Here is a 15772-nt window from a genome sequence, read left to right as displayed (position 1 = left end):
GCTACCGAACAAAGATATTATCTATGTATTGTAATAGGTTATATTGTTAATGTAACTGCGAACACAACAACAGCTGTCGGCAAATGTTGGCCTGACTCCTGCAGGCTACAGATTGGATTGGATGTAAAATTGCTAAAAGCTACCTGAACAAAATCGTAATTACTGGTATACAAGACATCATTTTGATTTGAATTGAAATGTATTTCAAGATGAATTCAATTTTATAATTTGCATATTTAAATTTTTGAAAGTGACATTGTTCGGGATAAATGCCATTTAGTTTAACTGTTGACATTTGAATGTTAAACGGTGTAAGTTGTCTGAACCAGATGTTACCAGAACCAGCATATATGGCTAAAATAGCCAGGTTTCTGGATTATACAGGTTTTAATTAATCAATTAATCAGTTTTAAAATACTATAAATTTGAAGAAAAATGCTGCACAATGGATGTATGAATAGATATAAATCCGGATTAGACAAGGATCAGTCTTGACAAGTCACACTGTTTATGATTTATTCTATTCATATACCGTATTCGACCCAAAAAGGGTGCAGGACGTTAAAAAAAATTGAAAAAGTGCTTATAAGACAAAATTATTTCAAATCTATACAGTTTTGTGTAGTTTTGGTCTTTATTTAAGCCTGTGCAATTGAAATTGAGGCCTCAAAAAGGGGTAGGGGCGCTTATAGGCACATGGGTGCTTATTGTGTGGAATATGGTACTTTATTAATACAGACTGACATACCTGATGTGAAGTTAAAGCAATAACACTTTCTGATCATAGTTCCTCTACCTAAATTATATCATGTATTTCCAAAATATATTGGATTTTGTAGATGATAGCAAAGTATGGTTAATGATAGCCTGACAATGTAGCTGCCACAAGCTTTCGATTCAGAATGGTCAAGGTTCCTGAACATAATGGAATCCGTTCCCGAGTCACTGCTGTTCAAGTAGACTGGCCACCAGTCTTTAGAATATTGTAAAAAAAAAATCACAAATGTTTTGCTTGATTTTTGTTTTGTTTCTACTACATGTTTGATTCTAGGTTTTAAACTAGGGGGAAATAATCTAATAAAGAACTCTGCTGAGAAAGTCTTAACAGCTTAGGGTGGCCAGTCTACTGTTCAAGGTCAAGTACCAGTCTATACCACTAGCAGTTGATTCACCTTAGGATTAAAATTCTGTATACATGTATATATGTATTATGTTATGGTTCATTAATTTGTTTTAACATCCTTACAGTTATGATGAAGTACACCATCTCTGGGTTACAGTACGTATAGTCACCAATAGTTCTCTGCTATCTTCTGATCAGGAGTTGTTGTATGATTAAGGATTGTGTCTTCGTTGACATAATTATTATTCAACCACTAGCACTTGAGATTGATCTAATTCTGAGATACATTGGCCAAATGACTTGGCCAAGTTGAATTTATAAGTGATTCAAAATTTTGTGATTTTGTTGCAAGTTATATTAATTCAACCAATTCTAAATATTTCTCTGATCAAAATTTCGCAACTGTTACTTAATCCCGCAAAATCGCAAAAATATAATCTCCGCTGAAATGACAAGCTGTACAATATTGATTTTTCCAAATTAAAAAATTCCATATACTGGAATAGCAACCAAACTAAGGTATAACTATGCAACACTTTTATATGGGATGGTATAATTATTTGTTTTTTTATGACTTTGTCGTTAATGGGCTTCTATATATGTTATATCGACTGAGGCTGTTTTTATTATAGCGCTTTTACATAATGGAATGAAGGACAGTCTGAAGCAGATTAAGTGATTTTTCTGGATAGTGGATTTGTATCTGTGGTGTTTATAAATTGTATCAACTGGAGTTTTTATATAATACCGTGAAGGACAGTCTGAAACAGATTTACCTGTAATGATTTTTCTGGAGAGTGGATTTATGTCTTTGCTTATAATGACCACTATCACAGATTACAGGTAGACTGGACTTTACCTGTGGTACATTTAGTAGTGAGAGACATTCTTATTTAATTATTCAATAATGATATTAAAATTAAATTACCGCATTTAACTCAGTTAGCTCCTCTCCTGTCCATTTTGAGACCTCAATTTTTCTTAGCTCAATTAAATATAGACTAAAACTGTCTAGGTTTCTCCATTTGATTTTGTTTGCAAATTGATAGATGGCTATTACTGTGCAATGAAATGGTTGATCCTATTGAGTTTGCCTCATTATTGCAATGTTGCAACCTGGGTACTTATTGGGTTAAATATTGTATTTTAAAGCTGAATCTATTGGTGATTCTATAGAAGGACTTATATTGGGCAAGTTTTTAGGAAATATCAGTTGAGCCTTTGACTATCATTGAATAATAATAATCTGAATTAATGATAGCTACAACGATATAGGAGTGATACATTATTTTAATTATGTTTACTTCTAATAATGATTTTGTTCAAGGACAATTAAGTCTCTGCCGGAGAAATTTTCAATTAAATGATTCAAGGATATCCCTCTATATGAGATGGTGTCTCTGTATCATGATTTCATCAAGACCATTTGATCAGGAAATTCCCCATTTGGATTTGTTTTAATGAAGATTGACATGTTATTCCTGTAGTTGTTGTAATGAGAACAAACATGCCAGTCTGGTAATAACTCAACTGGACAGAGACGTCAGTCGTTTGTAATGATTTTAACCAACAAAGACATGTCATGATCAGTTGTGTCTGTCGAGATTTTTTTTACTGTAAGAGACAAATCAGTAGTGAATGTTATCTGCAGGGTGCTAGCTACCACTGCAACAGGTTGTTTATTCATTTCAATCAACAAATGGGAAATGTCTTATTTCCATTTTATCTTTCGTTGACAGGAGTCACAGTTAGGAATCGTAACCACCACTTCCTGTATCCCACATGTTCGACGTCGCACACATGAATATTTGTCAGCACACATACGTCTGGTGATTATACCTTTGAGAAGTCACCATGTTTAGTCGCCTGGTGAAGTACACCAAGGGCGACACCTATCAGGATTTAGATGCAAGCCAAGGGGAGAGAATTGATATGGACATCACCGACCCGGCGATGAGGGAGTTTGCGGGTCTGACTCCGACAGGAAGTAGTAGTGGAGAGTTCTCGCATGTTGGCGAGGGCGGAATACTGGACATGCATCAGCGAAGAGGTACAGGGTCAACCATAGAACCTTCCGAAGGTAGGTCTTTATGTTATTGCTATATAGAAATAACTCTCTTGGTTTTTAATGGAATAAATTTTATAATTATGATGGCGATACTAACATAATTACCATTATATTACCTTTCAAATTACTTTTGTACAGTAGCCAAGGTAACCAATGAATAGTACTTTATCCTGCAACTGTCCCACATACTGACCGATAACTACTGCCGGATAAACTTGTGCTTTATCCGTCAATACGATATGCTTTATCCGTCAATACGATCACGTGAATTTGTTCCATATCTGACGGCACTTTTCCTAACTTGACCCAGAACTTGAACCTTCCGGTGAATGAAACGTCATTCAGTCCCGCTAAAACGTGACGTCACATTCACCGAAATGACATCGTTTTTACGATGTCCAAAATCTCGTATGGCGGTGCCGTCTTTTTCTTGGCTCATGACAAAGGTATGTATTGTTAAGTAATTCTTTAATGGGTATTTATTGTTATTTGAGTATTTTTATTTCCTTTCAGTGATATTCACACTGAATAGAATTACGGTGACTGTTTGTGAATGCGCTTATTTATTTCCCACGGCAGTAAAAAGGAGTGCACTCTCATTCGGTTAAGTGAATGAATCTTTACCTCCGCATCAAAGAAGCTTCTCGCTTCGAGCGAAACAAAGTAAGGAACTGTCAATATGCTTTCGTTTTGAATGCCATAATGGTTGCAGGATAAACAGAATACACGGTTAGTATCTTACAATACAAGGTTTATTTTGGTGCTCGACACGGAAAGCCGAGATGACTCGGCAAAGCCTCGTCATCTCGGCTTTCCTAAGTCTCGCACCAAAATAAACCTTGTATTGTAAGATACTAACCATGTATTCTCTATGTAATGGATTGTTTTTCGGAATATAGGAATGCTTCATTACAGTGTTAGTTTCATTTGTGCAAAAATTCTGGGCCCAAAAACGCAAAAAATAAAATAAAAATATTGTCTATATATGGGTTTTGTGATTTAGACCGACAATTCCATTGTTTGTCTTACATGATACATATAAATGGAGATGACTTTTTAAAAGTACGGATTTAAGTCTTTGCCTTTTATTTTGAAAATTTGGAGCATGGACAATGCTGAAGTTATGATAGGTAAACAGGTAAAATACCCATTAAAATTTGTCAATTACTCCTAAAAATGGTATGAATGTGTACTAATTACTCTAAAAATATTTGTATTACTGTAAAAGCACTATAGCTTACATCCAGGGATAAGATCAGGAGAAATTGAACAAAGTCAGAAGAATTTGAGTTATGCTCAAGAGTCTGCATCAACTGTGCTCTTGTTTCAGATAGATATTTGTACACTTGCTAGAGCACTGATGGTATTACTTTTAGTATGTGAATAACAGCCTATAGCGATCTGTATCCCTTGGCCCATATAAGTCAAACTTCATTTGCGGTGAGCGCACTCCAGTTTTGTATGGCTTCCACATGCTCTGTAGCTTTTGTCGCTTGTGTGTAGGGCTTCCTTCTATGGCTTTGTGCCGATTTAACATGTCTGGTCGTAACCCTTGAATTCTTTGATCTGACAAAATTGGAAATGACAGAATAAAGTTCACCTGACCTCGACATTATTGATTGGTCTAAGTTTGGAAGAATGAGTAGTGTAATGGTTAAGCCAATTGCCTTTCACCAATCCAGTCAGAGTTCGATCCTGGGCATGGACATGAAAAGGTCAAGGGCCATGTGTAGCTACAGTTACTTATGTCCTGAAACTACAGATACTTACGTCCTGAAACTACAGATACTCACGTCCTGAAACTACAGATACTTACATCTTGAAATATATAAAGTGAGCGAATGTAACCTGTAATGTTTCTATATATAGAATAATAAAAATCTTATTATACACAGTGTCCCATAAATTACATAACATTTTCAAAATGTTATCACTCAAGACATATCTGATCAATTTAAACGATATGTTGGAATATGAAGAAATATGTTGATGTTTTGTTGTATAAAACAAGAAAAGGTGACAAACACACTGACAGTGTGACAGTACTTTTAGGTACCTCCCAAATGTAGCTATATGTGTACAGGGTTCTGCTTTTGTATTTTTGACATGTTTTTGATATTAATCTTGTAAATTGGGCGAGAACTATTCAATAATTGGCTGATTTTTGTTTCTTCTTGGCCACTAGAGCATTAAATCAGCCAGGCAGATGAGTGTAGAAAGGAATTGAATTGAAGAGTTTAACGTAACGTCACGTAATCGTTTCTGGGTACGTGATTTTCAATGATTCATCAATTTCAATGATTCATCAATTCATGTGTAAAAAGGCTTATCTACTACGGGGGGGATCAGATAGAAAGCAGATGATCTGTTTGTATACGATCAAATTTTGTCTGCACTGTTGAGAAGTGTTGTCATGGTAACAGTGATGTGGTCGCTGCAGTGAGGAAGCTTGAAAAGAATGCAGTGTCTGGTGACACGCAATCTCTTTATTATGAGGTATCACAACACGTTCAAGGACACTGAAACTAATGGCTTAATTTGAAAACTAGATTATCATTAAAAAGGTACACAATGGATGTCACTGTGAGCTATAGGGGGAATTCATAACAACTATATGTGGTCAGTAATGTGAAAGGACAGCAGCGCTCGAGTGGTGAAGATACCCTGACGTATTACCGGAAGTCCTCCACCTCTGGGTGATGAATTTGGATCCTATGTGGGACAATAGGTAGTGGTAGTACAATAGGTACTGGTGGTACGGTTGGTGGTTTCTCTCCTGGTACTCTGGTTTTCCTCCACCGTTTAACCTAATGACACATCCTTTAATGACACTAGCTATCTATAGGGTGTTAAATCAATTGAACCAAAGTAGTGTGAAATAGAAGACTGAAAATGAGTTGCAAGGTACTGACAGTAGGTTGATGGTTTTTCACCAGGTACTCTGGCTTTAATCCACCTCTTAAACCAGACATGCCCTTAAATAATAGTGAATGGCTGTCAATAGGAAGCAAAACAGAAACAAACAAACTATTAGTAATTTTGGGAGAATTTTAACATTGTAAATACAATTTCAATATACCGGTAAAGATTATTTGATAAAGTGAGGCATGTTGGAGGCATATAGATATACATTAATCCTATTTTTAACAGATTCTTTTTTGAAAAGAAATATAAATGTTATAGAATGATAACTCTAGCATATGAACTGAGTAGCATTCATGTTTACGAGGGTGTGACAATTTTCATAGTTATGTACTTGGTGACTATATAAGTTGTGTCCCAATGACTATATAAGTTGTGAATGTACACATATATGTGTATGGATGGTTAACTGGGGCAAAAAGATATTTCTTAACACAAATATCAACATGTTTATTATAGGTCAGACATCGAAGTAAATTGAGCCAAGTCCTTTATAATTAACGACAAGACTGAAGTCTCACCAGGAAGATCCTTAATTCCATTCAATAATGCATATTCTTCGTAAAGAAATAATTTCCATCTACCATTACCTGAAACTGATGCTAATAACAGTTTTTCCATGGAATTCCTCTATCTACATTCTGAGGTTGAAAATTTTCCATACCTGGTTGATAAAATATGACTTTATCAGTAAAGCTACATCATCAATGTTCTATACATGTTTTACCTCAGGCTAAACTGCATATTTGACTTTAACCACATCAGAATGTTTAAAACTGAATTTTACATTTATTTTGTGATATCTAGTTTTTGAGCATTAAGGCTATATAGTGAGCGAAATCAGAATAACATAAGGTGCTTTTGTCAGAATTGTCTGTATTGTTTTAAGTCATGTCTCAACAGCTGATAGCTATGGTGCAAATGTATCTCTCAGTTTTTATGACGCTGTACAACCAAAAGTGAAATATAAACACAATATAAATGCATCACAATTAGCTAATCATAGTGTCAAGACAAATATAATTTAACAAAGGAAATTACAAAGAAAGTAATACCTAGGCTATGCCTTGTACCTGTATATAGTGCGCACCCCAATTTTTCACTTGTTAAAATGTGAAAAAAAATGTGCGTTATGCATGAAAAAATATAGTGCATGGCATGTTTAACAAGCTTTCGGAAAATCAATCCCTCGAAAATTCATCCTAGGGTGGGTCACAGGAGCTACTGACCACTCAGGGAGGGTCACATGGATTACTGACCACTCAAGGATAATAGGATAATAATAAAAATATAAGCTGATTGTTCCAAACTTGATTGATTAGTAATTCTTTCTGGATCGTATTAGGTTAAGTTAGACATAAATAAGGATGCTACAACACATATACATCAGACGGAGCACCTGCTCACGATTTGTCAGACACACAATTAGGATACAATTAGATATAATGCCATGTCTAAAGGCCGAGAGGCTGGACCTTCCTCACACATTAAGAGAGGGTGCTAGATTCATTGGTTCTGAATCCTTTAGTATTGATCAAGTCGTAGCTTCTGCCTTTCTGCATTTCCAACTGTTTATATGTTTCCCTGTTGGCCGTTCTGTGAGGCCTATGTATTGATCTTTGTTGTTTTGTAGGAAAGCGAGTTGTTGTAATAAACAGCTGTTGACATCAAGTGTTCTTTTATATATCTATAAATCTCTGTATATGATCTTTATATAGAGATACTGTAAAAATTGATATCTATACAATCTTTATGTAGAGATACTGTAAAATTTGTTATCTATAAAATCTTATAAAGAGATACTGTAAAATTTGTTATCTATACAATCTTTATATAGAGATACTGTAAAATTTGTTATCTATACAATCTTTATATAGAGATACTGTAAAATTTGTTATCTATACAATCTTTATATAGAGATACTGTAAAATTTGTTATCTATACAATCTTTATATAGAGACACTGTAAAATTTGTTATCTATACAATCTTTATACAGAGATACTGTAAAATTTGTTATTTATACAATATTTATATAGAGATACTGTAAAATTTGTTATCTATACAATCTTTATATAGAGATACTGTAAAATTTGTTATCTATACAATCTTTATATAGAGATACTGTAAAATTTGTTATCTATACAATCTTTATATAGAGATAGTGTAAAATTTGTTATCTATACAATCTTTATATAGAGATTAGTGTAAAATTTGTTATCTATACAATCTTTATATAGAGATACTGTAAAATTTGTTATCTATACAATCTTTATATAGAGATACTGTAAAATTTGTTATCTATACAATCTTTATATAGAGATACTGTAAAATTTGTTATCTATACAATCTTTATATAGAGATACTGTAAAATTTGTTATCTATACAATCTTTATATAGAGATACTGTAAAATTTGTTATCTATACAATCTTTATATAGAGATACTGTAAAATTTGTTATCTATACAATCTTTATATAGAGATTAGTGTAAAATTTGTTATCTATACAATCTTTATATAGAGATACTGTAAAATTTGTTATCTATACAATCTTTATATAGAGATACTGTAAAATTTGTTATCTATACAATCTTTATAAGAGATACTGTAAAATTTGTTATCTATACAATCTTTATATAGAGATACTGTAAAATTTGTTATCTATACAATCTTTATATAGAGATAGTGTAAAATTTGTTATCTATACAATCTTTATATAGAGATACTGTAAAATTTGTTATCTATACAATCAATCTTTATATAGAGATACTGTAAAATTTGTTATCTATACAATCTTTATATAGAGATACTGTAAAATTTGTTATCTATACAATCTTTATATAGAGATATAAAATTGTAAAAACTTTGTTGTATTTGTTATCTATACAATCTTTATATATAGAGATTAGTGTAAAATTTGTTGTAAAATTTGTTATCTATACAATCTTTATATAGAGATACTGTAAAATTTGTTATCTATACAATCTTTATATAGAGATACTGTAAAATTTGTTATCTATACAATCTTTATATAGAGATACTGTAAAATTTGTTATCTATACAATCTTTATATAGAGATACTGTAAAATTTGTTATCTATACAATCTTTATATAGAGATTAGTGTAGATCTGTAAAATTTGTTATCTATACAATCTTTATATAGAGATTAGTGTAAAATTTGTTATCTATACAATCTTTATATAGAGATACTGTAAAATTTGTTATCTATACAATCTTTATATAGAGATACTGTAAAATTTGTTATCTATACAATCTTTATATAGAGATAGTGTAAAATTTGTTATCTATACAATCTTTATATAGAGATACTGTAAAATTTGTTATCTATACAATCTTTATATAGAGATACTGTAAAATTTGTTATCTATACAATCTTTATATAGAGATACTGTAAAATTTGTTATCTATACAATCTTTATATAGAGATACTGTAAAATTTAATAAATTGTTATCTGTTTAATCCTTATCTATAGAAATAGTGTAAAATTTGTTATCTATACAATCTTTCTGAATCTTTCTGAATTCCCTCTTTATCTTTGTTTAAAGCACTCGTAAAATTCTAATTCTAAAAATCGACAAATCGGATAATACAAAGTAAATTTTTGGTCCGAATGACAAAAATCATACATAAAATGTTCATATAACTTGAAATGGGGGATTTTTTGAACAACGAGATCGCAGGAAAATGCCCAAATTCTTTTTCATCAATCTTTCATTAGAACAACAACATTTCAAAATAAACCTGCAGTTTCCAACTACAAAAAAAACAGTAGGAAAAAAATTGGTAATCATGCATATGGGTACATCATCTTCAATCTTCTATATATTTTTTCATCTTGCTATGGTCGAATGTAGATAAGAACAAAATAGACTTTGACTTCTAAAAACATTATTAGATGTTGGGTTATCCACCCCCAGTGCCGAAATTTGATTTTTTGGCTATTTTAATCAAATTTGATAAATCATGTGTAATTGGGGTACATATGATATTCACCCAATAAACACTCATGGCCAGGGCACTTCAAAACTGAAACCATAAGAAACAAATTAAGACTAGCCTTTCACAAAAATATTGCACAAAGTAATTAAGCCATAAATCAATTTGCAAAACTAAATCAAGTAAATCAAGTAAAGAAACTCAAGTTTCCATACAGTAACTTTAGTCAGTATATAGTTCAAGGCCAGTGATCAAAATTGAGATCTCAATAAGGTATAGGGGTGCTTATAAGAATAGGGGTGCTTACTGGGTAGCCAGTAGCCACTTACTGGGTAGAATACGTCACTTTAAGCTTACTAGCATTAAATTAAATCAAAGGCTTCTCTCTCAGAGACATATGGATGGCAGATCTATATAAATAGGTACATTATTTTCTAAAGGTCAATTGACAGATAAAATGTCAAACCTCTTGTTGGTCCCAGTTCTGAGGCTCAATGTCTGTTAGTAGTACAATTATAGCTGTGATTGACATTTGTTTCTGATGTGGTTTTAGGATGGAAACCTGATTAAGATTAAATGATATATTTTGAAACCGTGGCATTATTAGCTTACCTACCTGAAATACAAGTGAATAATCTTGTAATTATGCAGTAGTGTAGCTTCCATCGTTTGTGTGTCATTGGCTTGTATGGCTGGTCATCACCAAATTTTCCTATTAAACATCTTCCACTCTAAAAGAAATTTAAAGAAGACAACAGACCTGATATAGCAAGCTTAAAGTATACACATGTATGTTTCTTTTAATGAATGACCTTGACAGGTTATTTGGATAAAATAGGGTAAAATCATGAAAAGTTTTCTTCTCAAAGATTAAGAAGCTCATCAGACTTGGTTTTTATTTTCGAGTGATAGCAAGCCCTTCTTCTCAAGAATGTAGGCCTTATATTTTTCGGGTCGATATTTTCTTTTAATGAATGCATGAAATGATCCGGACATGTTACTTAAATTTCAAGGTCATTTTGAAGGATCAAACTATAGGTAAAATCATTAATTCAAAATTAATATAGCTTGTTTTTCAATTGTATAAGAGGCCTAGAGACATGTCATTTACCCTGAAGCATTCTGGAATAAAGGGCTATCAATGATAAATAAATGACATTGACATCATTGAAGGTCACATGGATCATGTATGATTTCTTTTTTATTATGATTGATAAAATTGTATACCATAGAGATAGTTTTTTTTATAGCAAGCATCAAAGTTCTACCAGTGCGAACTTGCATGAATTATCCTGAACATGGTCTTATAGCATCAAAATACACCAGTTAAAATAGTTTAGTAAGTTTAGATGAGTGATATCCAATCGGAAGATGACAGCAATTATAATTTCCTATATTTAAAGGCCCTTGGGGCCTGACATGATCTGACAAAGTGGACCATTTTATATGGTCATCTTAAAAAATTATTATAGCTTGTTTTCAATTGTTAAGAGGCTTTCTGAAAGAACTCAAGCATCAAAATCACCAGTTAACTTAGTAAGTTTATACATGTAGCTCTAGAAAGGGGAACTGGTATACATGTACTGAGGATAGGATATATATATTCCGTCTTTGCATATTATAGAGTAAGCTCCCTTGCAGTATAGGTATTGATTGTTACGTCATTATTTTTGTGAGCACAATTCACATCATTTTCTCTGAAAAGTATGACGTTACGTTTGTACTTGATGACGTCACAATCAGCACCTACCAGCAAGGGCAGATAACTCTGTAATATACAAATACAGAATACAGAAAATAAAGTTCATATGGTGTTACAGACATTGATTGTAAACGTGTTGTTTATTACTATGCGTAGTAAGGTCTAGAAATTTTGAGAAATTGGCAAGTTTTTGACAGTCGATCAATGCAGTTTCATAAGAACAGGGACTTCTGTATTATATCAAGATGGACTATGACTGTATATATAGCAGCAGTGGAAATGTATAGATAAAAGGATGACTTGTATGTCTGACTGCACATGTTAAAATCTCATTTGAAAGGATCCTGTCCACCTTCGATAGAACATCAGGATGTTCTTAAAATAAACACTGTACCAAAAAAAAAAGAAAAAAAAAAGATTTTATATACCAGGCTTTTAAAATAATTGTAGCAAAGGGGGGGCACTTATTAATGAACCAAAATGTAAGTTGTGAACGAAAAATCTTTCTGTACTCATGGTACATTAATCTGTTACAGTATACATGAATATACCTTTTATCACATTATCATGTAGTGATTCACATATAAAAAAAACTCACAAGTTAATGTAATATGAGATACAATGCTGATGTTAGAGGTATCACATGTTGTACAACATTGTTAATTTCATTGGATGAGGGCGTTTATACAACTTCAACTCTTCTCCGGAAAAGGGGAGGGACATTAATCACGGTGAATACGGTACATGTATATTTTACCAAGTATTATACCTTTCAGAATTGAAATAATTACAAATGGTATGGGGGTAACAATATAAATAAGGATTGTATTCCTTTCGATCTATCTATGACAAGTTCACCAAGCTAACCATAGTTCATTATATTCAGAGCGAGTTCGATCATTGACTAATTAGTTTAGTTAACGTTTTATTGACGACTAAAGTGAAATCGTTGGTTCACTGCTCTAGTCAATAAAACGTGCGCATTACAATTTTAGTTAACGTTGTTTAATGGAAACATGGTGCACAACATGAAACTAAATTAAGTTCGATCACACTTTAAAGTTTCACTACGGGTTTCACTATATAGCTTGTGATCAAACTCGCTCATAATAGTATAGATGTATTTCTATATAATTTGAACTAAGCTGAAGCACTATCGTTATCTGATTAAATAACAGACTAACAATCACAGTAAAATGCCACTTTTCCAATGCTATTATTCAATAAAATACAAATATGGATATCTTTAGCATGTTTGAATTGCTACTAATGCTATAGCAGGTAAAGGGAAGTAACTCTAGACGAACACAGCACTAGGTAGAGTCCATTGCGGCCAGTTTCATTGACAGGAAGTTAAAAGAATTAAGAATGCAATAATATCGCAATGCTATTGCAATTATAGTCTGTATTTTCCCTGATAGCAATAGTATTGCAATGGTAAAAGATTGTAGACAAAAGTCATCCTTACCAAATTGTGCTTAAAATAGACACAAAATACAGAAAATTGTAATTTCCATTAAATATGGGTGAACAATGAATTATCTGTATAAAGATTTTATTTTGAATTGTTCCGAAAAATGTTGGCACCGTAAAACAAGTTCAAATATAGGAACATTTCTTTTTATTTGTAATAACAGTGGAAATCTGGGTATACATATCAGACATTTAACTATGAGGTTGAACTTAATTTTCTCTTAAGACATGATTCATCCCGATGTGACTTATCGTGGCATATCTACTGTGAGGTTGCCATCAGATGGTGCCACCCCGAGTGAAGGTGAAAAAGCACTCTATGGATGGGGACCACAGAACTAAGTTTCATTCCATGTCGCAGTAATTTTGTCAGACTAGTTAGCTTAACAGTGATTCAAATTTAAGCTTTAAGATTTTCCATCTTTATTATTATAAATAGAAAGAATTATAAAAAAAGTTCACCTTGAATTTAGTTCTGTTTACTTATATTTCTGTGACTTTGTTATTGTGATTTTAGTTTTGTGGTCCTTAGGTAGTAATATACAGAACTGTCTCACTAATTTTACGGAAACTCTCACTTTCATATGATTGGTTGATTACAAAGGCTTGAACATAGTATATTAAAAATATTAACATGTTTTCCTAGCAGATTATTCATTGAAATAATTGAAAAATCATTGTTCAATTCGATAAATTAAAAAAAAAAAGTATGTTCTTTTGCAGACTAGTAATTTCTGATTTTTATAATCAGACAAAAACAGTTGATGCAAGATTCTAAATCTAAACGCCAATTAAAGTTGAACTTAAATTATATAGTGTTCTTTATAAGGCAGTGCCTTTTGTGCTGATTGTGAATTACTTACCAGATAATATTTTACCTGAAACATCATTTGGAATGAAATTCTAAATAAATAATTACATAATATGTCTATGTAATCAACCATAATAGAACTTGTTTATTGTTAAAAGAAGGTGTGCCACAGTGTATAGACATAAGGCTTCAATATTCAGTCTACAATTCGGTCTTTGCATATTACAGAGTTAGCTCCCTTTGCGGACAGGTATCAATTGTTACCGTCATTATTTTGTGAGCACATTTCACATTGTTTTCCTCCAAAAAGTATGACTGTTAAGCGCTCACAAACACATGACGTCACAATCAACAACTATACTCAAGGACAGATAACTATAATATGCAAAAACAGAATAGAAAGTGCAGGACCAGTTTCAAAATGGCTTACAAACTGATCATGTGACAATATCATAGAAGTGGCAAGATGCATGACTGTAGATGGATTTTTTTCTGGATCCTCTGGCTTCGGTTTCCCCCACTTTCAATGAAACCTGTCACTCATTAAATGACCCTGACCAAATATGTTATATGTATTAAAGCCATTTACTGTAAACTAACTTATTTTCGGACGGATTAGTTTTTTTCGCCTTTTTATGCTTAGTGGATTTTTCACAGCGATTTGATTTTGTTATAATGGACTTGAATGTTAGATCTAAATCAACAGTACCTTGTGTTTATAATATTTTGGTGGCTATACATTTCATGTTTTTTTACTGCCCACGAATTATGCAAATTTTTTATTGCACAAGAAAATAAGTTGGTGTGCAGGTGTCATCCAAGGGAGGTAATTCATATATATAAAATTAAATGGCACACTACCCAAGGGAGATAATTCATGTACTGACAGTACATGAATTATCTCCCTTGGGTAAAATCTTGAGGAAAGTAATTATGTAGAATCATTTGACCTAATGTCTGTGTTACTGTGGCTACACTGAGTTACTTGTTGTTCATGGAAATATTCACACTGGCATTCTACAAGGACTCTAACATTGATGGCTTTCTTTGCTCGCAATCTTTTAATAAGTTTTAATGTCACATCTTTTAACAGAAAACTGTGGCAATGATGTTCAGGTTATAAAGTTAAAAACGAAAAACTCTTTAAGTGGAAATTGTAAATGGATATCTCTATGAAGAAAAAATTGTCTCTTGCATGGAAATGGTTGAGGTTTTCATAATAACAATTTGATTTAATTAACTAATGCATTTTTCAGACAAAATATATAACAATTCTACTAGGATCAACATGCAAATGAACATAAATGCACATTACAAGCTTATTAATATGGACTTTACAAATCTGCCTACTATACGTTGAATGAGAGACTGAAATAATGCTTAAGCTGTGGTTGTGAAGACAAAAGTATATAGATTTTGTTTTATAGGCAAACTTGTACTTCTATAAAACATTGTTTAAATGATCATGTTACATGAGTAAATGAATCTACCTGTGGTTCTCAGGTTGACATTTGATATTATAATTCATTACAAAATCAATAAGCATGTTTATGGACAACCAAATATATAGGTCCAAACTGTTGTCAGTCGTCATTTTCATTATAAACATTAAAAAGAGTATCAATTCATAGTTTTAAGAAAACAAATCTAGAAGATGCATGTTGGTATTCAAGGCTTTATTCAGTAAAAACTTTAAAAAGATTACATGTACTTATA

At 32.2% G+C, this 15772-nt stretch overlaps 1 protein-coding gene across 1 annotated transcript in view; it reads left to right on the top strand.

The window, feature by feature from the left end:
• The window catches only part of LOC138331545 (synaptic vesicle 2-related protein-like), a 44277-nt gene that overhangs the window by 1149 nt on the left and 27356 nt on the right, over window positions 1-15772 (top strand). Inside the window, exon 2 of the mRNA XM_069279239.1 lies at window positions 2863-3203. Coding sequence (XP_069135340.1) covers window positions 2978-3203 — 226 coding nt within the window. The 5' untranslated portion in view covers window positions 2863-2977. The remainder of the gene's footprint in view (window positions 1-2862; window positions 3204-15772) is intronic.

The sequence above is a fragment of the Argopecten irradians genome, chromosome 9 (assembly GCF_041381155.1).
Source record: "Argopecten irradians isolate NY chromosome 9, Ai_NY, whole genome shotgun sequence".
NCBI lineage: Eukaryota > Metazoa > Mollusca > Bivalvia > Pectinida > Pectinidae > Argopecten > Argopecten irradians.
This window is presented reverse-complemented; position numbering and strand designations above follow the sequence as displayed.